The sequence below is a fragment of the Urocampus carinirostris genome, chromosome 18, assembly GCF_059441175.1.
Source record: "Urocampus carinirostris isolate Australia breed hairy pipefish chromosome 18, RoL_Ucar_1.0, whole genome shotgun sequence".
Classification (NCBI taxonomy): Eukaryota; Metazoa; Chordata; class Actinopteri; order Syngnathiformes; family Syngnathidae; genus Urocampus; species Urocampus carinirostris.
The window spans coordinates 3,321,210-3,345,014 of NC_142366.1; the positions used below are offsets into that span (position 1 = coordinate 3,321,210).

General features: G+C 40.9%; 1 protein-coding gene across 4 annotated transcripts in view; it reads left to right on the top strand.

The window, feature by feature from the left end:
• LOC148348039 (TRAF2 and NCK-interacting protein kinase-like) overlaps positions 1–23,805 on the top strand; it is an 87,788-nt gene that overhangs the window by 52,579 nt on the left and 11,404 nt on the right. For 2 of the 4 annotated variants that reach the window (XM_088322463.1, XM_088322466.1), the window contains 11 exons: positions 1,950–2,056; positions 2,148–2,263; positions 2,335–2,426; positions 9,563–9,750; positions 13,754–13,868; positions 14,217–14,363; positions 17,335–17,458; positions 17,519–17,689; positions 20,343–20,486; positions 22,003–22,137; positions 22,210–22,310. In XM_088322463.1, coding sequence (XP_088178589.1) covers positions 1,950–2,056; positions 2,148–2,263; positions 2,335–2,426; positions 9,563–9,750; positions 13,754–13,868; positions 14,217–14,363; positions 17,335–17,458; positions 17,519–17,689; positions 20,343–20,486; positions 22,003–22,137; positions 22,210–22,310 — 1,440 coding nt within the window. Of the gene's footprint in view, positions 1–1,949; positions 2,057–2,147; positions 2,264–2,334; positions 2,427–3,902; positions 3,927–9,562; positions 9,751–13,753; positions 13,869–14,216; positions 14,364–17,334; positions 17,459–17,518; positions 17,690–20,342; positions 20,487–22,002; positions 22,138–22,209; positions 22,311–23,805 lie in introns of all 4 variants that reach the window. The other 2 variants (XM_088322465.1, XM_088322464.1) reach the window with 2 other exon arrangements.

Sequence of the window (23,805 nt, forward strand, 5' to 3'; positions counted from 1 at the left end):
ACAGAGGGAGAAACAAAAGACAGTGCTACTTCGAAACTCTGATAGAAATAATACATAAATACCACTCAAAAATACTACAAAACACTAATGAAATGCTACTATGGAATACTACAAAAACATGACTTTGGAAATACTTTCTTTTTTGAAGGTGTGCCGCTACTTCGCGGATTTTCACTTATCGCGGGAGGTTTTGGTCTCCATTAACCGCGATAACCAAGGTCTCACTGTAACACCATAGCCTGATCTTAAACCGGGCAAGGAAAAGCTCAAAACTTCAGCACGAAGGAAAAAAGACACGTTGACAAGGACCTCACAAGTGGTGTTCCCCTTTCCAGAATGACCAGGGTGCAAAAGATTTATCATTGGGTGACAGTACACAAAACGTAATGAACGTCAATAAAAGAAAACAATAGGTAATATGTTGAAATTCGTCCAAAAAGTACATAACAGCAATGACTCAGCTTCCCTTCTCTGCCGGCTACAAAAATACTACTACAGATATACTCCAATAATACAACTATAGTAATATTACAAAAATACAACATACGTATGAGAAAAGTTCTACTACGGAAGTACTACAAAAATACAAAATAAATACTACAAATATACTACTACAGTAATTCTACAAAACTAAAAACCAAATGAGGTGCTTAAAACAGGGCCTAAATATATTAATTTGCTTTAATTGTGATCATTTTAAAATCAAGTTGATGAAACTAATCTATTTATAAATAGCTACAAAGAAATATAACATGTAAATATCTGCACGTTTGATTATTCAAAAATAAAAAAAAATTATATTAGTCTCGAGCCACATTTTTTAACCCAATGTGGCCCCTGACCTTAAAAGGTTGCCCACACCTGCAGTAGACCTTGGGATGCGACAATCCATTCCGGGGTCTTGGTCAAACACTTAAATTAAGTATAGCCAGGAATATAAACTGATTAGCGTGTTTAAGAATCCCTTAACTGCCTCTTCTGGGCATCGCTTCCTGTGGTGTGTCTTAGGGCAAATACAGCCTTGCGGCACCCATCCCTCTCTAGGCGGTTTTGTGGAGAAGGGTTTTTTCTCCCCCACATAAAACAGATAGTATTGGTTTCCATGGCAGGAGAAGCTGCCTGATCTTACACAGATACAGCACTTTCTCCATCTTGCCATTGTTGTCTTTGGAAAACTCCTTCACCTCTTTATGAGCCAGACTTTGCAGTACACTTTGCCCTCAAAGCCTTTCGGCATGCGTATGACGGTACCGAGTAGGCCTGTCATCTTTTCATTCCACGCGTAATATAGATGTTTCAGATAGAAAAAATGCAATGTTTATTCACTTTTGGTGGGACGTGACATGAGCTGGTATAGCAGAGTGGATGCAGAGGTTTAAGGAGGTGGCGACAGCTCATTGTTGATTGATTACAGATATATTCCTTAGCGAGGGTAGCAATGTGTGTGCCTTTTTAGCATTTCTTGATGATAGTTTTTTTTCCATGGTTATGTATTTACTTTTACCGTTAGCATCACTCGAAGGTTCGGGACCCATATTGAAAACAGTACAAGAAATCCAGTATTGTAAAGTCTTTACAGTTAGGACAAGATTTTGAACTGAGTGAAAATAAATGCATTGTGCGAGGTAATTCAGCCAATAGCACATCGGCATTTTCGTGATCCCTCAACGCAAATTAACAGCAGACCACCATTCCATGTGACACGGACAAATAGCAAACAAGTATATTAGACACATACCTCAACATAAAAAAAAAACACTGCAAAGTTTTTGGGCACTGCTTTTAGGAGAGGTCAAAAACAATATCTTATTCAACACCCTGAAGTGCCATATGTCGGGGATCTACCTTTTACGCACTCACACTCACACAATAGAGTAGTAGAAATAAAATTTCCATGCTGTAATTCTGAGGCGCATATGTGACCTTGCCTGTATGCCCTCCCCCCTCAGGTACCTCAAAGAACCACGTCCATCTCCCCAGCCCTGGTCAGAAAGAACTCTCCAGGAAACGGACCTGGACTGGGGCACCGGGCCACAGCTCACCACATTCGAGCCAGGTAAACACAAACCTAAGAAGATACTCGAGAAACCTGCCGATCTGGAGACTTTTTTTTAATTTTTTTTATTTTTTTTTTTGCATTGCCGTAGCAACCCCGATCTGCGGAGGCCCGACCTTTCCATGGATGCATCTCTAAAGAGGACCAGCAGTGGAAGCTCCTCCAGCTCCAGCACCCCCAGCTCACAGGGGGGTTCCAACGAGCGAGGTGGAGACTTGATCAGCATTTCTTATTTTTCAATGTCATCGTGAGGTAAAAAACCAAATCGCTGTGTTCAGCAAATGCAGTTACGAAGCCTGAAGGTTCTGCTCTGGTGTCCGACGAAGTAAAAGACGACGGCCGAGACGTTTCCAGACCCAGCCGGCCCGCGGTGAGCACCTGCATGTGTGGAGAACGCACATTGGGCCTGATATATATTTAGTCAACCACTAATTGCGCAAGGTCTCTTCTTGAAAGTATTAGAGAGGCCTATAATTATCAACATGGGTAAACCTCAAAGTGCAAAAAAAGAAAAAGAAATTTACTTTGTTTGATTTTTTAATAATTATTTGCAAATCACGTTGGAAAATAAGTATTTGGTCAATACCAAAAGTTAATCTCAATACTTTGTTATGCACCATTTTTCACAAGTTTTCCACACACTGTGTTGGTATTTTGGCCCATTCCTCTATGCACATATCCTCTAGAGCAGTGATATTTTGGTGCAACACCTACTTTCAACTCCCTCTTCTCCACAAAATTTTAATGGGATTGAGATGTGGATACTGGCTAGGCCACTCCAGGAACTCTAAATGCTTCTTACCAAGCCAGTCCTTTGTTGCCCTGTCCCTGAGTTTGGAATCATTGTCACGCTGAAAGACACATCTCATCTTCAATGCCCTTGATAATTGGAAGGAGATTTCACTCAAAATCTCTCGTTACATGACCCTATTACTTCTTTCCTTTGCACAGATCAGTCGTCCTGGTACCTTTGCAGAAAAGAAGTCCCAAATCATGATGTATCCACTCCCATGTTTCACAGTGGGTACTTCAGATACAGTTCAGTATTCGTTACCCCCCAAACATAGTAACCTGTGTTTTAAGTTCTAATTTGGTTTCATCTGAAAATAACACATTCTACGTCTGGATGTGCAGGATTTTAGTCCCTGGCGGCACATTGTGTGACTGTTATTAATTAGCCTTTATTACTGTAGTCCTAGCTCTGTTTAGGTCATTCATTCGGCCCTCCTTTGTGGTTCTGGGATTTTTGCTTACCATTTTTATTATTTTGAAGCCCTGAAATAAGATCTTGCATGGAGCCCCAGTTGGATGGAGATTATCAGGGGTCTTGTTTGTCTTCCATTTTCTAATAATTGCTCCCACAGTTGCTTTTTTTACACCAAGCATTGACATATTGCAGTGGTGCCCCCTGTCGCAGGTCTGCATTTTTGTCCTTGAACAGCTCTTTGGTCTTGGCTATAGTAGTGTGGAGTGTGACTGACTGAGGTTATGGATTGGTGTATTTTGTACCCATAAAGACTTGACACAGGTGCCATTACCACAGGTAATGTTAGACCTTGTCTCTGTGACAGCCAGAAATTGTGCTTGTTTGATTGTGACAAATTTCATTTTTCCATTGTAAGTTGCAAAAAAAAATCTTTAAAAATTAAACAATTTGATTTTTTTACACAGTCTGTCAAGGTTGAGGTTTACATATGTTGACAATTATAGGCCTCATCAATAGCGGGATAACTTACACAAGTAGTGCTTGACTAAATACTTATTCGGCCCATTGTACATACAGTGTATGTTGCACTTCTCACCCTTGTTCTTCTCTCTCTCTTTCATTTGTCTTTCCATTCATCAGAGCTATAAGAAAGCTCTAGACGAGGTCAGTGTTATAAGTCACTATTACTACCCTCCCCACAAGCACGTTAGCATGCTAGCCAACTGCCCAGTAGAAGTGGGCAAGTGGGTAAAATGTAGCCTGTAGCACCCTGCCCTGAGATATTTGACATTTGTATAATTAATTCTGTTGCACAGGGCAATAACATCAGGTTAATGTGTTACGGTGGGGTTCAGGATTTGAAGACTTAACCCCTTAACGGGCCATCGGACTGTTGATAAACAAATCCGTGTCACCAGCCACTGATATACATCATGCCACATTTCATTGGAAATCTTAAACTCTTGAAATTCAAGATGGGGATTATTAAGGAATATACTATACCTGTCAACCTCCACAGCTCCATGCCCGTACAAACTGTCGTATTTTCCCGTACAAAATACAAAATAATCGTACACCATTTATTTCTTTTTTTTGGAATGATGCATGATGGGAAATCCCCAGGCGGCAGACGCATGCGCATCAAACCGCTCGCTTCGTTTGCAACGAAAAAAACGATACTGAGATAGAGGCTTCCGCAGCGAACTTCTTCGATTTGATTGATTTGCCGTTTCGTGATAGTCGGTGTATACCGGATGGTACCCATAATTGACAAATTTGCGTTTTTCCGTACAGATGTCCTTGTAAGTCGTACTCGTCTTAAAATGCATAAAAAACGTACTTTGTACGGAAAACCGTACAGGTTGACAGGTATGATATACTCATCATAGAAATATCACTATCAGTCTGACACAGGATACCCAAAAAGTATAAAGCCGGCATAACTCACCAACTATGTCCCCTGGGCGTCATCAAGTGAGTTGAATGTACGTAAACATGGAGTCATTACTTCTAGGACCATCTAGTTACTAGACGGTCCTAGAAGTCACGACAGTGAATCTAACCATGTAAAATGTTTACTCCAAAACGCACTATAATGCTGACGGATAAAAAAAATCCGCCTTAAAGCATATATGCTTTGCTAGACTTCCTTGTTGTAATCCATTCGTTACGCTCTGAAACTCCCCTTTAAAAATAAACAGACTCGTAAATCTATTCCCAATATGATCCTTAACCTCCGACCTTTTGAGTGAAACCACTCTCGGCCAATAGCAGGCTTTTTCTCATGGTGCACAGCACGCATTACTCTATACAGGCCTGTTTGATAAAAAGAAGTCAGTCTCCTGTAGCTCCGAATATATTCAGCCAGTGGTACCTGAATAAAATGATGATTGACTCATTGGTTAGCCAATGAAATTCCCAGCATCATTTTATGCCATTTTCTGGGGTTGTATATAAATCAAAGCTGAAAATTAACATGCACAACATCATTCCTGATTCATTTTTATGCACCGTTACCATGCGCAAGTGCACACAATCATTAAACTACTTCTGGAAAGAACTCAAACATTTAACTCTTTCACAAAATTGGCCAAAGTAAAATAGGTGCAATATTTAGTTTTTCAGATTGTGATCAAATTTGACAAGTGTCTTCAATCTATTGTCTAACCTGTTTTCCAACTAAGATGCCCATGCCACACTCATCCGCAGGCATGTGATTGCAAACAAAAAAAAAAAAAAAAAAATCATGTGAGGCCAAAAACTTACTATTTCTGTGTGTCTAACTCAGATTACTCAATGTTACCAGCACTTGCAGTGATTATTTAAGTTTGGGACAAAACTTCCAAGTGTTTCCTTTTAAAAGAGACCAAAACCGTTCATATTCTTTAAACATTCAATTTACTTTGGTGGTGTCTTAGATTGGGATTTTGGGTGAATTTTAAAGGAACGTTTAGGGGCTGCAATCCTAATTTTAAACTAGGAGCTGACAGCAGAGAATAACACTTTATTTGCGTGCTAGTATGTACATAACTTAGACGGACTCCAATAACTTTTCTTTTCTCATCTTTTTTGGAGCTTGGTCTTGTTTGGACTCTACTAGGAGCAGGGCTTTTCTTAATTGGATAATTATTTTGCTCCACTGACAAATAAAAATTAAAAACCTGCAGTGACAAGCGTGATGTCCCTCTCCAGCGCTTCCCCCAGCCCTCTTTTCTCAAACCTTATATATTCCGCCCGAAACAGCTCTGATATAAGTTAGATAAAAGCCGATTAGCGCAATGGAAAAATGAAGCATATGGCAGTGTCTGAAACTCGTGACAAAAACTTACTGGACCCCAGGGCAGACAACTCTGAAAAGTTGCCTGCCCAGCCATAAAGTTGCCTGCCCTATTTTTCACAACTTGAAACACAATAAGACGACTAATCTCAAAAACAAAAAAAAACATAGTTGCAAATTATTAAGGATTGATAATCAGAATATATAACAGAACAACACTTTAAAATTAAGTTTATTATAAATGTATGCATGTACGTGACATCGCTGTTTTCCATCTGCCATCAGTATGTATCTGTATTTACTCATTTTCATTCATGTAACGTTTGCGTTGCGTCGTCTGCTTCAAACCATGTGAACTCCTATTTCCACAATGCTTTTAATGTACGTTTACGTTTTGTAGCGTCATAAATTTTGTTGGTTTTTTTTGAATGTTTCTTCTGGGGCTGATGTTTTGGTTGATACCTGGTAAGGATATGTCAGAGTGTGCAGTTTCCTCATGCGTGAGAAGATAAGCAGGGCATTGTGGCTCAGCCTTTAAGCATATTTATTCCTCAACAGCAAGCAAACAACAACACGGCTCCATTCAATACAACATGGCGATCAACAATTAGCAAAACGAAAAATGGTGTGTGCGTAATGACCTCAGACAATGGAAAACGTCTTACCGCAATACTACGAGTAAGAGCGCTATTAAATTGACAAATCTTAAAAGTTCCAAACCACTTCTCCATTTTTCTTGTGTTCTCTGGTCGTCTACTTTGGAAAATTATATGCAAATGCCCAACCTTATAATGCTCTGCTAAGTCCATAAGCATGAAGGTATTCGTTGCAGGCTTCTGATTGGCTGCCGAGTATGCAAATTTCCAAATGAACCGAAATTCGGAAATTCCCAAACAAACCGAAATTCCAAAATTTCCAAAACAAACGAAGATTTCGAAATCGGTATAAAACGTTTTATTTGTTTAAAAAAAAAAAAAGTTTTTTTTTTTGTTTTGTTTTTTCTTTAAAAAGTCTATTATGAATATCAATTTTATTTATTTATTCCTTTAAAAATATATATATTTTTTTAAATAAACACATCCAATATGGCGGGCATGCTATTATGTCTGAATTCGGCATTGAGGTCCTTATCTATTTATGTGTTTGGTCCCTTTTTTATTTTTTGGGGTGCAATAATCCTTCCCCAATAAGCCCCCACCTCCCTACCTGCCCCTAAATATGCACTAGCATGCCGCACGTCCAAACAACATCCCCTTCACTAGCAACCACCTCAACGAGTGTACCATATTCTTTTCACTTGGTCTTAAGATTTTAGCTTTAGCTTTTCATTTCATGAGATTGTTCCTGGTTAAAAGAGAGCAAAGTGAGATTTATGACCTGCTTTATGGCCATAGCATCCTGAGAGGGCCCGATCTCGGGAAGCTAGGCAGGTTTGCGCCTGTTTAGTTCTCTAATGGGAGACCGCCTGGGAATACCCGGTGCTGTGAATTGGTCTTTCTTTCTTTCTTTCTTTCTTTCTTTCTTTCTTTCTTTCTTTCTTTCTTCCTCTCTCTCCCTTTGTCACTATTTCCCCCTCTCCCTCTTTGTCTCTACTTACATTTTCTTTCTCCTCTATTTTTCCCTCTTTCTCTCTTGCTGTCTCTCTCTCTTTCCTGTTCTTTTTTACTCTCTCTCACTGTCTCTTTATCTTTTTTCCCTTTTCTCTCTCACTCTCTCTTTCACTTTCTCTCTCTTTATCTCTTTCACTCCATTCATCTTTCTCTTGTCTCATTTTCACTCTTTTTCTCTTTTTTCTTCTTTATTTATCTTTTCTCTTTTTCTGTTTCTCTCTGTCTCTTCCTTTAACTATTTTTTTCTCCCTTTCTCTGCCTTTTTCTGTTTTGTCTCTGTTCCTTTATTCTCTATTGCTCTATTTTCTTTTCTCTTTTTTATCTTCTCTCTTTCTCCTTCTCTCTTTGTCTTTCTTTCTTTCTCTTCCTCTTTTGTTCTCTCTTCCCTCCTCTCTCTGTAATTCTTTCTCTCCTTTTTTCTTCCATTCTGTATCTCTTGTTCTTTCTTTCTCTCTCATGCTAACAAGTAGATGCTATAGAATCATGCATACAGCTAAATGCTAACGACTACATGCTAACAAGTCATGCTAATGGCTACATACTAACAAGTAGACGCAAACAATTTATGCAAATGGCTTCATTCTAACAAGTCTTGCTAATGGGTAGATGCTAACAAGTTATTCTAACGGCTACATGCTAACAACTACATGCTATCGACTAGCAGCACAGGATCTCCGCAGGGGACCGTTCTCTCTCCGTTCCTAATCACTCTATATACATCGGACTTTAAGTACAACTCTGAGTCCTGCCATGTGCAAAAGTTTGCCGACGACACTGCGATCGTGGGATGTATCAGAAACGGGCAGGAGGAGGAGTACAGGAAATTGATTCAGGACTTTGTCCGATGGAGCGACGCAAACCCCCTGCACCTAAACACCACCAAGACCAGAGAGATGGTGGTGGACTTCAGGAGAACCAGAACTCACCCGGTTCCTGTAACCATCAAGGGAGAATGTGTAGAATTTGTCCAGACCTACAAATACCTGGGTGTGCAGCTGGACGACAAACTGGACTGGACTGCCAACACAGAAGCTCTATGTAGGAAAGGGCAAAGCCGACTTTACTTCCTCAGAAGGCTGGCCTCCTTCAACATCTGCAAAAAGCTCCTGAAAATATTCTATGAGACAGTAGTGGCAAGCGCCCTCTTCTATGCGGCAGCGTGTTGGGGAGGCAGCGTCAAGAAGAAGGATGCCTCCCGTCTCAATAAACTGGCTAGGAAAGCGAGCTCTGTTGTGGGCAAAGAGCTGGACAGCCTAACAACAGTAGCTGAGAGACGAGCACTGAAAAAGCTGAGGTCAATCATGGACAATCCATCGCATCCACTACACAGCATTATCTCCAGACAGAAGAGCAGTTTCAGCGACAGACTGCTGTCACTGTCTTGTACTACGGACAGACTGAAGAGATCTTTTCTTCCTCATGCCATGAGGCTCTTTAACTCCACCTGGCAGAGTAAAGGCCCACATTAAACCACACCACCTACATTGGATATTACCGAATCTTACTGCAATATGTATTCTGTGTAGCACTATTTAGTTACTCTATATAACACGCTACAGTGGGCATTTGCACGTCACACTGAGTATTTGTATATTGCATTCTTTTGGCTTTATTATTGTACTGTTCTCAGCTCAGGGATGCTGCTGGAAATGTGAATTTCCCTTCGGGGATGAATAAAGTATCTATCTATCTATCTATCTAAAGAGTAAGAGCTAACAACTACATGCAAATGACTACACGCTATCTACTACATTACATGTAAACAAGTATATTTTAATGACTACATGCTAATAACTAAAAGCTAATGACTACATGCTTACATGCTAACACTTATATGCCAGATCCTAGCCCCAACCTTCACAATTGCCGCAGGAATCTTCTAGTTATTATTTTCATTTGTTTTCCTCGTCCAGGACCTGACGGCATTGGCCAAAGAGCTCCGGGAACTGCGGCAGGGCGAAGAGACCAGTCGCCCCCCTGTCAAGGTCACCGACTACTCTTCGTCCAGCGAGGAGTCGCACAGCAGCGAAGACGAGGAAGGCGATGGAGAAGGAGGAGCCAATGATGGGACGGTCGCCGTTAGCGATATACCACGCATCATGTGAGAGAAATATGTTAGCCTCACTACACCTGAAAAGTTTGGGGTCACTCAGACAATTTTGTGTTTTCCGTGAAAATGTTTTTATTTATCAAATGAGCTGTTCAATGTCTATGTTCTTCTGCTCACATTAATCTCTCACTTTTGTTGGCCAGTCTTAGATATGGCCTTTTATTTGCCAGTCAAAGGCCAGCATCTCAAAGTCACCTCTTCACTGTAGATGTTAACACTAGTGTTTTGCGGGTACTATTTAACCAAGCTGCTAGTTGAGGACCTGTGAGGCGTCTTTTCCTCAAACAAGAGATGGTTCATATAGATGCTTGAATTCCCTAAAATTGCTTGAATTTTAATGTTGTGTGTTCAAGGTCGGGAAAATGCTTGAATTGTGGGTGAAGTGCTTGAAAATGATACTGATTATTAGTATTAAGAGGAGCCGCTAACTGATATTTGGAGCCGGTATTCATTTGCTGCAAAAGCTTAGAAATTAGCGTAAGACATTTTTAATCATGCAAAGAGAACCAAAAAATATTTGTTATGACTTCAAACAAAACTTTAATAGCTCTCTGCAACCTTTTACAGTTATTAGAATTTCAACACAACTAACATGATTCATATTTCACTCAAACCAAAAACTAACAGTGCAGGATGTAAATTAAGGCTTGGCAACTACCTGTATAAAGGTACATCAAAAACTAATTTTTTTTGTACAATATACGAATACAAATGTCCATACAACCAACAAGACCTGAAATAACTTAAACAAAACGTGCATCAATATTTCAATGGAGCTCCCGAAATGAAAAGTGTGGACACTCCTGTTTTAGAGCCAGATTGGCGACTTAATGTTATGGTAACAGCTAAACACTCAGCCTTATACTTAGTATGCTTTGTAGGATCTCTCATTCACAAAGACACACGCTTGATTGACCAAAATCTAATATATCAGCCGTCACTTGAACAAACTTACCTAAAACAAATTAACTACTCTTTTAATGCGACACGCTTTTCTAACGAGGGCTTTTTAAAATCTCAATATTATCAGTGGTCTTGACTCCCAGGCATTAAGGGACTCGGGAAGTAGCAGAGCTGCCTTTATTTACTCTGCTCTAAAGTTATTGTTCCTACTTCAGTGTGTCCTCCTCCGGTCGGTTATCCAATCAGAAGGCGCAGAGTGGGTAGCATTCGAGAGAGAGAGAGAAAAGGGTAGGACTGTATCTGAGCCTAACTAATCGGCCCGTCAAATTAAAAAATACAACAATACCAATATCTGTCAAATTAACAAATATCGGTGCTATTATTTGGTCCGTCCAAAAATCATCCTGCCCGATAATCCGTCGACTTGTACTCTATACACCTATGTAGATTTTTTATGAAAAAGCAGACATTTGCAGCCAAAATAGTCATCGAACACGTTTTCTTTTCCACTGGTCATCATATGTAAGGTTACAAAAGTTGAAAATCAACAGCTTTAATTCACAATTGAAAGAGCCGAAGGAAAAAAATGGCTGACAGGAAAATCTTGTTTCTGTCCCCTTAACAAACAAGCACTTTTCACATTATTCAGGTCATGTAATCAGATTTTATAACAAGACATTTTTAGTATCATAAACCACATCTTATCATCACACAAGATAAATGATTAAACGTGAAAAATATAGATAAAATATAGATTTATCGCTGGTGCCATGACCAGGTTCTGAAAGCAGTTGCTGAGTGCATCACCCTAGCAATCACAGGCAAATACCATCAAGCCCCAAGCAGGGCAGTCAATTTTATCAAGACAGGAGAGAAACCCAGGGCTTGTGCACAGACAACATCAGGACTCCTCCACATTACCTCGGATTGGCAGTTGCATGTCGACCTTGGGAAACAACTAAGGTACCCCCAGCACATATCAGCAACATCACTCCGACCAGACATGATAATCACCTCTGAGGCATCAAAACACCTTATCATGCCGGAAGTCACAGTCCCGTGGGAAGAGCGCATTGAGGAAGCCAATGAAAGGAAACGCGCAACGTACCAGGAGCTGGTGGAGGATTGCAGGTGCAGGGTTGGAAAGTTTTCTTTGAGCCAATAAAGGTTGGCTGGAGGGGTTTTGCTGGACGATCCTACTGCAGAGTCCTAGGACGGTTAGGTGTGACATGGGCAGCCAAGTATTTAGCCATTCATTTCGCTAGTGAAGCTGCATAAAAAGCGACCAGGTGGCTTTGGCTCGAATGGGCAGATATGTGGGCTGCTATTGGGACACGAGTTGAGGCGTGATCAACCTCGACTGGGTCACCTGGGCGAGAGTGTCTGATGTTGCGAAACGCGAAACACTCAATGAACCCAGGATACATTACTGATGATTCGTCCCAGTTGCACCCAGGAGATATTTCATTCAAGTCAAGATGAGCATAATCATGTTTAACATAATTTGTCAATTTCATGTTTGACTCTTGATCCGATGAAAACAGTCTAACTGGTCGATCAGTCATTGTTTTCCATTTAGACGTTGAGGACCTTAAACTTGTCATTGAACTTGTTGTAGAGGTCAGCCTTAAGCTTGTGCAAGACATTTCTGAGCGTGATGGTCTGTTTGGCAAGGCATCATGGCGTTGAAGTAGAACCTTAGTTGTGCCGGTCTGATCCCTTATCTTTTTATCAGGCCTTTTTTCAGCCATATCCACAAACTCTATATAAAAAAGGCCAGCACAATTTCCTCCAATGAGAAAAAATGTCAGCAAAAAAATGTCTTTCATGTCAAGTAGCGTTACACACAATGGTCTTTGAACTTTTTTCAACAGTCTTTAGCATATCTGCTAGGATACGTGCCTTTCGGACAAGGACTTTTATTACTTTCGGTTCTCCGAGGAGAATAATTCTTGTGAATTCCTTTGAAAGCCCAATTTAAAAGTTCCATTTTGGTGGTCTTGTCGTAGGAGCAGGTGGTATCAGGTGAACCTTGAAAGTCTGATGGTCAGTTTTCTGCTCTCTTTGTTGTGCTCAGTAAAGAAAGACTATCATAGTGGCAAGATGTAGCCATTGGTGTTCAACAATAATATCTTGTGTGTGTTTGATCTGGATTAACCTTGATAACACACTCATTACCATAACATGGCCAGTAGCAGACTTTTGACCTTTCTTAGATTTATATAATGAATTTTGTGTGTGTAAAGTTAGTGTTACGCATTGTACGTGGTATTACTAATTTGTATAACCTTCAAATTCAATATTTCTTATTGGTTGTGTGTTAATTCATTCATGTTACCTTGAATAAGGCTTGTTTTGTTGTTTCTCTTAAAAAGGTGAGGGCATGACAATTCCTTTCAGACATTGTCTAAGGCTATTCCCCAATCTTGGTCTCAGGTGGTTGTGGAAGGTAGAAGTAAGAAGAGAGAGGACCCATCTGAGCATCCCGGGCAGAGGACTGGAGGACGCTGCTTGGGAGGGTGGGATGGAATCCCACTTGAGAAGACAGAGCTATGCCCTTGCACAATAGTATTGCCCGTTACACATTGGATAACTGCTGTTAAAAGTGTCGATAAAAAATGTTCAAACCTCATGAAATTGTGAATATATTTAATTGCTGTTAAAAGTGTCGATAAAAACTCATTTTGTTGGGATATGATATAATGAAATTTTGTGTTTAATTGCTGTTAAAAATGTCGGAAAAAAATGGTTAAAACGTCATATTGTCAGATAAAACGAAATTGTGAATATGCAAAATTGTCGAGAAAAATTGTTCAAATCTCACATTGATTATTTGCTGTTAATAGTGTCAATAAAATTGTTCAAACTAAAAAAACCATAACAGACAATTGAAAAGGATCTAAGAGTTGTTCTGTGTAGTAGAGCCGTTAGTTGATTATTTTATTCTCATTTCTGGTTGACAATGTATTAAGTGTATTTCTGATTAGTTTCATGTTCTCTTCATCCTTAAAAAATAAGGACATTTCCAAGTGACCCCAAACCTTTGAACGGTGTGAAACGCCTTAGCTAACAGAAATCGATTGTCTTCTAGGCCCGCTGCCAGCCAAGGTGCCAATGAGTCGCTTGGCATGATGAGAGGACACAACGATTCGCATGGTGACACGTACGGAAACAATTCTCGAGACGGGACGCTAATGATGCCGGAGGTGAGCCAACCACAAGCTGCTTCACCCAGTCTAACTTGAATCAGGCCATCTCGTGGTCTATTGGGGGTGGCAGTAGCTCAGAAGCTCAGGGGGTAGAGTGCTCGTTTTGGGACCGAGAGGTAGCAGTTTCGATTGCCTGCTCCTCCTAGTTAAATGTCGTAGTGTCCTTGGGCAAGACACTGAACCCCTAATGCCGCTGATAAGTACGTTGACGCCTTGCATGTCTGACTCTGCTCTTGGTGTATGAATGTGTGAGAATGGGAAGTGTAAAGCTCTTTGGGAGGTCTTCAGTGACTTGAAAAGCGCGATATGAATGCAGACCATTTACCATTTAATGGCTTTTTACAGAAGCGCAGCAGGCGGAGGCGGAGCTCCACCACTAGCAATGGCGTCTTCGGCCTGGCTAATTTATTTGCAGAGGCCTCAAATCTCCCCGATTTAGTTCGGCAAAGTGCCTCTTCCCTCGTTGCGCTTGGCGACACTTCCAGGGTGAAAGTAGGTCGAAGGAAAATCAAAATCAGCCCTTCCTTTCTTACAACTATTATTCCCCATTTGGTTATCCAGCATCTTTCCTGAAGTCCACTCCTGCCCTCTTACCCAGTGGTCGGCAACCATTTCTCAGAGTGCGCGTGGGGTGCTTGAAATCCTTGAACATGCTTGAATTTTAATGTTGTGTTTTCAAGGTTAAGAAAATGCTTGAATTTTGGGTGCTTGAAATTTTTGCTATTGTCATGTTTCTTGGCAGCCTGACTCTGACACTGCTCAATAAATGAAGAAAGTTTATTTTTTTTAAAGTGCATAAAAATGGCGTTGATATGCCTGCTCTCAGTCATGATTGTGTTGTCATGTGAAGTGTCACCGCCCCCTACTGGTTGCACCCAAGAGGATAGCTCTAATCAGAAAACCGGCTCTCTTGGCCCGGTCATTCAGGAGAGCTCCAAAAAGCTTTCGCCTTCCAAACAGCTACTCAGATTTATTTTTTTAGTAATATCTTGTCAATGATAATAAAACATTATACACCAAATAATTTATAATTAGTAGTTTCATATGTTTTGAAAACGCATGAAATATAGATTAAAATATTCACAGATCCACATATTTTTGGGGTAAAATACAAAACAGATTAAGCTTTTTATGCACTGAACAGATTTAAAGTCCAGCAACACAAAATCCCTGAAATGCAAAACAATAGAATAAAAATTAAGGTTTAGGCTCCTAATTGGGGTAATTAACTAAATTTACAGTTCTGAAATGGGGTCAAGTCTAGGGTTACAATCTCGAGACAGGTGTGGGCTTAAGGTTACGAACTCCGGTTTGTGCTCCATATTAGGGTTTTAAACTGTTTTTAAGGTTCCAAAATATGGTTAGAGCTCCGGTTACAGTTTGAAACATTGTTAGGGCTAGGGTTAGAGCTAGGGTAAGGTGTAGGGCTAGTGTTAGGACCTATGGTTTGGTCTTCAAGTCAGGGCTTTACAGTAAACCGATTTTAGGGTCCCGAAATAATGTTGGTGTTCGACTCAGAGTATGAGGTTAAGGTTTAGGTTCCCGTTTTTCTTTTATTGGCACTGAATTTATTTGAATAGTACCGGAAAAATTGGAAAGGAAAACTGGAAAATTGTCTTTGAAAGTCCTTAAAAATGCTTGAATTTGGCCATGAAAAAGTGTATGAACCCTGTAATAATAAACCAAAATCATTATCACTACATCACCATGGATCTGAATGAATAGAGAAAAGGCATTAATTTGATCTCATCATCACACTACTTTTACCCACAGTACCACGTTGCCACATTGTAGTATGTTGTAATGAATCATTTCGGGAATGAGTTCAGCCAAAACCACATTGTATATTAATTGACCAATCACATGCCCTTTCAAGATAAAAAAAAGGGGTATCGTTAGCTACTATTTTGAAAAAAACAGGATTGCAATTTTGATGCGATTTTTGATTTTAAAAAAGGACATTTTCTGTGCTATTTTTGTTTTCTGTGAGAACTTAATCGTAGTGATTTGCTTTAACTTTAATAAAACAGTGCCCTCTTCTGGGGAGCTTTTTTTCGGGTTGCTGTCTGCTGCCCATTATTTACTTTTGAGTCCTCAATTGATCTAAGTACTTAGTAGGTACAAGGGTCAAACTTAATTTGTGAGGACATGAAAATTTCTAAGCTTTTGCAACAAATGAATACCGGCTCCATTTCTTGTCATTATACAAAAGACCAAGAAATTGGACGGCTTCTTCTTGCAGATGAAGAAAGCGATTTAGAGTTGCGGCTAGCCAGTTGCACACTAGCATCGGGTAACCGTGAATTCAGCAAGGACCCTGCGATGATCAAAATACAAGAGTCACAAATATAGCGGTTTTCCACAAGTTGTAGCAAAAGTCATTCATTTCACGAGTAATGGATCTGGCGTTGGTAAGATACAGGCTCGGCAGTGGTACCTTGTGAGAGTTGTTACATAGGTAGCCGTAGCGTTAGGTCAGAACTGCTATTGCCTTCTCTTCCGACGCCCCCTCAGTGGCTTCCTTAACCTGATCATAATCCACGGAGCACCTGATGATTATCACTATTTTTTTGCGCTCTCATGTCTTTCCTCAGAGTCTGATTTAATTGATTAACTTATTTTCAATCTAACAAGCTGCTATCTGTCGCCGTTTGTTTTGGGTGGACCCATTGACTCATGCTCCCGCCCCGCCCTGCTCTTTGACTGTCAGCATACACCGGCCTATACCAGTAGCGCACACACTTTGTGGCTTTGCATGCTGCTTGCAATCTTTGCCTTGCCTTTATTGGCTAGTGCCTTTAAAACCTGCCTCTGACTGTCCGGGGCCGTTAAAACCCAAACTCTGGTTGGTCAAACACGCCGTCATTCAAATAACAAAGGGGGAAAAAAACACAAACACGAAACTATGAGTCCTTAAAAAAGATCGCAAACAAGCGCACTACGTCATGTCAAAATTTCATTTAGATTTCAGTCAATCGTGAAGCCCTATGGTGAGAAAAAAATTGTGTAATGATGAGATAAAACCTAATGCCTTTTGCTATGTCAACAACGGTACCCTCACTGGCATGATTGGGGTTTTGATTCCCGTAATATCCAAAGTTGAGCAAATGTGGTACTCGATCAGTACTTCTCAATTATTTTTGGACACGCCTCCCTCGGAAAAAGAGATCATCTCGCGTCCCCTGTTTTTTAAGTGATCACATAATATTGGTAGGGACAAAACAAAGATTGCTCGATACTGTTTTTTTTTTAAGAAAACAAAAAGTTAAACGTACTCACAAATAATTGCAGTGTTCGCAGGAAGCAAAGGAAACTTATTCCTCTTCAAGTGAGTCCCGATACCAAACGACCCACGGGCCTGGTACCGGTCCGCTGTCTGGTGTTTGCCGACCATTAACCCACAAATTTGTATGAAGCTCATCTGTTTCCATGGGAACCCATCATCTTTTTTGCATCCCTCCAGTATGGGATGGGAGGAGGAGGAGGAGGCGGAGGTGGCGGCTCCAAGGCCTCATTCACGCCATTCGTGGATCCGCGAGTGTACGGGACGTCACCGACGGAGGACGATGATAACATCTCCGCTTCAGGTGACTTGTAAAATCCCGAAAGCGGACACAGGCGTAATAACCTTGGTTATCATAAAACAGCGATGTTTGCTGATGAGCTCCTGAAGCAGGAGCAGGTCCGACTAAACGAGGCCCGCAAGATCTCGGTGGTCAACGTCAACCCCACCAACATCCGGCCGCACAGCGACACGCCCGAGATCCGCAAGTACAAGAAGAGATTCAACTCTGAGATATTGTGCGCTGCTCTTTGGGGTGAGGAAAACGTTTTCAATTCATTAGGGTCAATACTGAAAAAAATACGGTGGGGCAAATAAGTATTTAGTCAACCACTAATTGTGCAAGTTCTACCACTTGAAAATACTGAAAAGACTTGTAATTGTCAAAATGGATAAACCTCAACCATGAGTGACAGAATTTGAAAGAAAAAGAAAACTAAAAATTTACTTTGTTTGATTTTTTTTCAAGAATTTATTAAGTGGAAAAGATGTATTTGGTCATATCAACACTTTGTTATGTAGCCTTTGTTGGCCAAAAACGTTAGCCAAACATTTTCTGTAACTCTTCACAAGCTTTTCACACACTGTTTCTGGTATTTTGGCCCACTCCTCCATGCAGATTACCTCTAGAGCAGGGATGTTTTGGGGCTGTCATTGGGCAACACTTTCAACTCCCTCCTCAAATTTTTTATGGGGTTGAGATCTGGAGACTGCCTGAGCCACTCCAGCACCCGGAAAATATTCTTTCCAAGCCTGTCGAAGTGTCCTTGGGTAAGACACTGAACCCCTAATGCCCCCAATAAGCAAGTTGGCGCCTTACATAGCTGCACGGCCGCTATTAGAAACTGTGAAGCACACTGTAAAGCGCTTTTCCAATTTTGGGCGGCAGTGGCTCAGGCGGTAGAGCGCTCGTCTTGGGATCAAGGGATCCCAGTTCGAATCCTGGCTCGACCGTGTTACATGTCGAAGTGTCCTTGGGTAAGACACTGAACCCCTAATACCCCCAATAAGCAGGTTAGTGCCTTACATGGCTGTAAGGCCGCTATTGGGAAATGTGGAGCACATTGTAAAGCGCTTTGGGAAGTCATTGACTTGAAACGCACTATATAAATGCAGATCATTTCATTTCACTCTTTTGTTGCCCTGGCTGTATTGCTGATTCAATATTGAATTACCGGTACAAGGTCTCGCAACTTACGGTAAGCAGCCACGACTCCATTTTTCGCGTAGAAGAAGAAGTGCGCTGTCCATACTGGGAAATATTAAACAACGATTCTCTTTTATTTGTGCGTTTGTATAAAGACCCTGAAATGGCTCCTATTAAGAGAGAAATTATTTTCCCCCCATTTTATTAACGCTCCACTTATTGAAACATGAATTGTTTGTACATGATTCAATTGTTTGTTTGTTTGTACATGATTCAAATTGAATCTTTTCTTCCGGCGCCGTCACGAATGGCAGCCACTCCAGCAGCTCCCGTGTTATTTTCGATTGTTCTCGATTGTTCTCAGCTCAGGGATGCTGCTGGAAATGTGAATTTCCCTTCGGGGATGAACAAAGTATCTATCTATCTATCTATCTATCTACACGCTTACAACGCAGAGTTTAAACTCAAGGCGATCAGTCACGCAGTAGAACACGGGAATAGAGCAGCAGTGAGAGAGTTCAACATTAATGAATCGAACACGAGAGTGGCTCGAGCTGGCAGAATTAAGAGTCCCCCTAGGAACTCGCTAACTGAACAATTGTTCCATGGGTGAATTATGTAAAACCCACTACAACGTTTTACATTTTACAGTTATTATGTTATTGCTTTACTGTTATTGTTTTGTACTTGTTGTTTTTGCACATTACGAGTGTCACTATATTGCGATTGCACTAACGTTTAATTTACCATAACAGTATCAGACGTTTTTTTGCGTGTTGACTAAATGGTGGAAAAGTAAAATGTTATGCCTTGCTGTTGTTCAAAGATGTTAAAGATGTGTCACGAAAATGCTTTACCTCAAAGAAAATAATAAAACAGCTGTTTATTCATTTTGGGAGTGAATGAAGATTGTGGAAAGCTTGTTTGTTATCTATTAATAAAGTTTGACTGACCTATCTGACTGTTTTGTTGACATTCCCTTTAGCGCGGCACCATCTAACGGTTGCATAACGTAACTACATCCTCTACTGTAGCCAAGTGATGTTAAGTCACATTTATTTATATAGCCCTTAATCACAAAAATGTCTCGAAGGACTGCACAGGATTACAATTACAAAATTGCACAATTACCTGATCTTAAACCAGCATGCACTTATAGCGCCTTATAATGCGGTGCGCCTTTTAGTGCGGAAAATACGGTACATACATATATATATATATATATATATATATGTATATACACATATATATATATATATGTATATACACATATATATATATATATATATATATATATATATATGTATATACACATATATGTATATATACACATATATATATATATATATATATATATATATATATATATATATATATATATTTGGCACAGCTTATCCTCATGCTTCCTCCACTTGTTGCTGCTCTATTTCCGTGTTCTACTGCGTGACTGATCGCCTTGAGTTTAAACTCTGCGTTGTAAGCGTGTCTCTTAATAGGAGCCATTTCAGGGTCTTTATACAAACGCACAAATAAAAGAGAATTGTTGTTTAATATTTACCAGTATGCACAGCGCACTTCTTCTTCTACGTGAAAAATGGAGTCAGTGGCTGCTACACTTAGTTGCCAGACCTTGCAATTCAATATTGATCCATATATAAGGCGCACCGGATTATAAGGCGCATAGTCAGCTTTTAAAAAAAAAAAAAAAAAAAAAAAAGATTTTATGTGTGGAAAATACGGTATATATTTTATCTACTTGCAGGGGTGAACCTTCTCGTGGGAACCGAGAATGGCCTAATGCTGCTGGACCGTAGCGGGCAGGGCAAAGTCTACAACCTCATCAACCGCAGACGCTTCCAGCAGATGGACGTCCTGGAAGGCCTTAACGTCCTGGTCACCATCTCAGGTGCGAATCACACACCATCTGAAAATAAATTGTTTGGGACTTACACATCCTCCCACCAGAGGGGCCCCCAACAAAGGTTTGAACTGGGCAGGGGGGGTGTCCAATCACCACACACTTGTGACGTTTTGAAGTCAAGTCACGTCCGTCATCTTCTAAAAACCCTAACAGAATTATCAGACAACCAAGGACCCAGGAGAAGGTTTTCACATCCCTGTCCCGGCGGAAGCTTTTGGTTCCTGTCTCAGCGGCGAGAAAATAGCCCTTCGGCCTTGCCTGGTTTTTGTCTTGGCATCGAGGAGAAGGCTCCTCGGCCACACCTGAATTCCTGTCCTGGCGACAAAGAGAAGACCCCTTGACCGCGCACCCTGGTTTTTCTGTCTTGGGGTGTGGAGAAGGACCCTCGGCTGCACCCCATTTTCCTGTCTTGGCGACAAGGAGAAGGCTCATCGGCCTCTCCCTAGTTTCTCGTCCTTTTAGCAAGAGAAGGGTGAGGGGCACCCACACCCTGATTTTTTGTCCTGGTGGCAAGGAAAAGGTCCCTCAGCTGCACCCTGGTTTCCTGTTCTGGCAGTGAGGTCAAAGGCTTTCAGCCATGCTGGTCTCATTGCTGCAGCCCCCATAAAAAAATGTTAGTTTTTAATTTTATTTTATTGGGGGGTGGGACATCTGGTATCCAGCCTTTGACGGTTATGTTAGAGTCTTGAATGCTTCGTACCACCATAGGGCCTCAACCGGGGTTTGATTATTGGATAATTGGATAATTGGGAACAGGTGTGTGGTGATTGGACACCCCTTTGCCCAATTATTCCGAACCCATCTCATCTCATCAGCTGCACCGCTTATCCTCAGTAGGGTCGCGGGGGTGCTGGAGCCCATCCCAGCAATCTCCGGGCAATGGGCAGGGGACACCCTTAACTGGTTGCCAGCCAATCGCAGGGCACACGGGGACAGACAACTCACTCGCTCATTCACACCTAGGGACAATTTGGACCGGCCAATTCACCTGAAATGCATGTTTTTGGAATGTGGGAGGAAACCGGAGTGCCCGGAGGAAACCCACGCAAGCACGGGGAGAACATACAAACTCCGCACAGGAAGTCTGGAGCTGGATTTGAACCCACGCAGGAGGTTCCCAAGACATGAACTGTGCCGCACATGTGCTTACCACTGCGCCGCCGTGCTGCTTATTCTAAACCCTTTATAAGGAAATTATGAACACAACACGTTATCGCGTACATTTTCATTTTAAATGAATTAAATTGTCATCCTGGTTTTCATTGTCATTTTAATATCCACCTTAATGCCAGGCTAGTTTATATCTGGTTTCTTGTTTGGACATTTTATTAGTTGCTTTGTGCTCATTTCTTTGTTGCTACTTTGATCCTGGTTTTGTTATTAAGTACCATCCCTCTTTTTGAGCACCACTGCCTCAAATTCCTGCCTCCCCCACATGGGTCCATCACATGCAAAGCCTAACATAAACAACAATAACAACATTGCATGATTTCCCCCCCAGGCAAGAAAAACAAGTTGCGCGTTTACTACCTGTCCTGGTTGAGGAACAGGATACTCCATAACGACCCCGAAGTAGAGAAGAAACAAGGATGGATCACTGTGGGTGACTTAGAGGGATGCGTGCACTACAAAGTCGGTACGGAGGACTCGTTCGGACACTCAAAACTTGCATGTTGTTCCAAAACTGTCATCTGGGATCTTTACACAGTCAAGTATGAGAGAATCAAGTTCTTGGTGATCGCCTTGAAGAACGCCGTGGAGATCTACGCCTGGGCTCCCAAACCTTACCACAAATTCATGGCCTTCAAGGTATGTGAGGAATTTTGATACGATCATGCAACTTGGCAGGAGTAACTCTTCGTTTGCATTCTTTGTATTGCTTGATAAGTCTAAGGTTCGTGTCCATGGTTATCATGCTTTTGCTTCTCCGTTTAACATTACTGCAAGTCATAGCTAATGGATACAGTACAAAAACAGAAATAAACCCCCAATTGTCGCAAGATATGTTTTCACAGTTTTGTGCGTTCTTTTAAGGTGTAATAACAATAATAAATGCAACACGTATTGTGTGTCTATATTAACTAAATTAACGAACTCTTAAAATGACTGTTTATGCATCGTGTCCTATTGAGAGTGATGTACTACGTGACTACACTATTGTAGGATACCCCCTCGAGTTTAACGTTATTACAGTATTAATGAATTACAGTATGTTTCATTACTTTGATAAAATTCAAGAAATGCAATAAAGGATTCCAGTTTTTGATGTCATTTTCATTTTGAGGATTCAATATCATGTTATGGAGTTAAAGTTTGATTTCTGTGCTAATGTCAAACAATTCAGTGCATGGGTTAAACACAGCAGCAATCTCTTCTCTCTCTGTTTTTCTATACTAAAAGCAGCCATCCTTGGCCTGAGCAACAAAAAATAAATAATTTCCCCAAGTATCATTCAAATATATACCGACTAAAATAATAATAATAATAATAATAATTTCCTTGTATTGTCATTCTGTGTAACAATGTACACAGAACGAAATGTCGATTGCACCTGACCCGTTGTAGCGAGCCGATGCAGCCGCAGCCAACAGAGGGCGCCGCCGACCACTTTTTAAGTCTTAGGAATGACTCGGCCGGGGCGCGAACCACCGACCTCCCAGTCTCAAAGCGGGCGCCTTACCATCTAGGCTACTGAGCTGGTCAGAAGTGACTTACAAAAAAAACTACTTTGTTACTAAAACAGTGCTTATGACCACATTGTGCTCTTACCCGTTCAATTGTGACTCCTGTGTTATGCAGACCTAAATTGTGACACTGACGCTTGAAAAAAGGTGGAACTTGCACTTTGCTAGGCCCGAACAAGAAAGACCGGAGAGAGGAAAACAAGTGAAGGAGCTGATTTCCCTTTCGTCACATATTTACATAGTAACACCCAGAGTTGAAATGTAGTATTTATTCTACACATTTTTAGAGCATTAGTTTGTGTTGTGATTGTCCTCCTACAGAAATCATAATAAAACAAAAATACATTTAATTTTTCCCTTTTCAATTAGTAAACATTTTTGGAAAAGTGCCAAGGAGCCACTCTGTAGTGCTAAAGAGCCGCATGCGGCTTCTGGACACGGGTTGCTGACCCAATTCAAAGGCAATAGATTTTGTTTCATCAACACACCATTTTTACAGGGCCAGAAACGCTCACTTGCATAGTGCATTTTGTTCTGCATTCTAATAGGTTAAAGTTTAACCCTTAATCAGTCCTGTTCGTCAATAACTTTGCGGTTTGATATGTATACGTAAGTAAAAG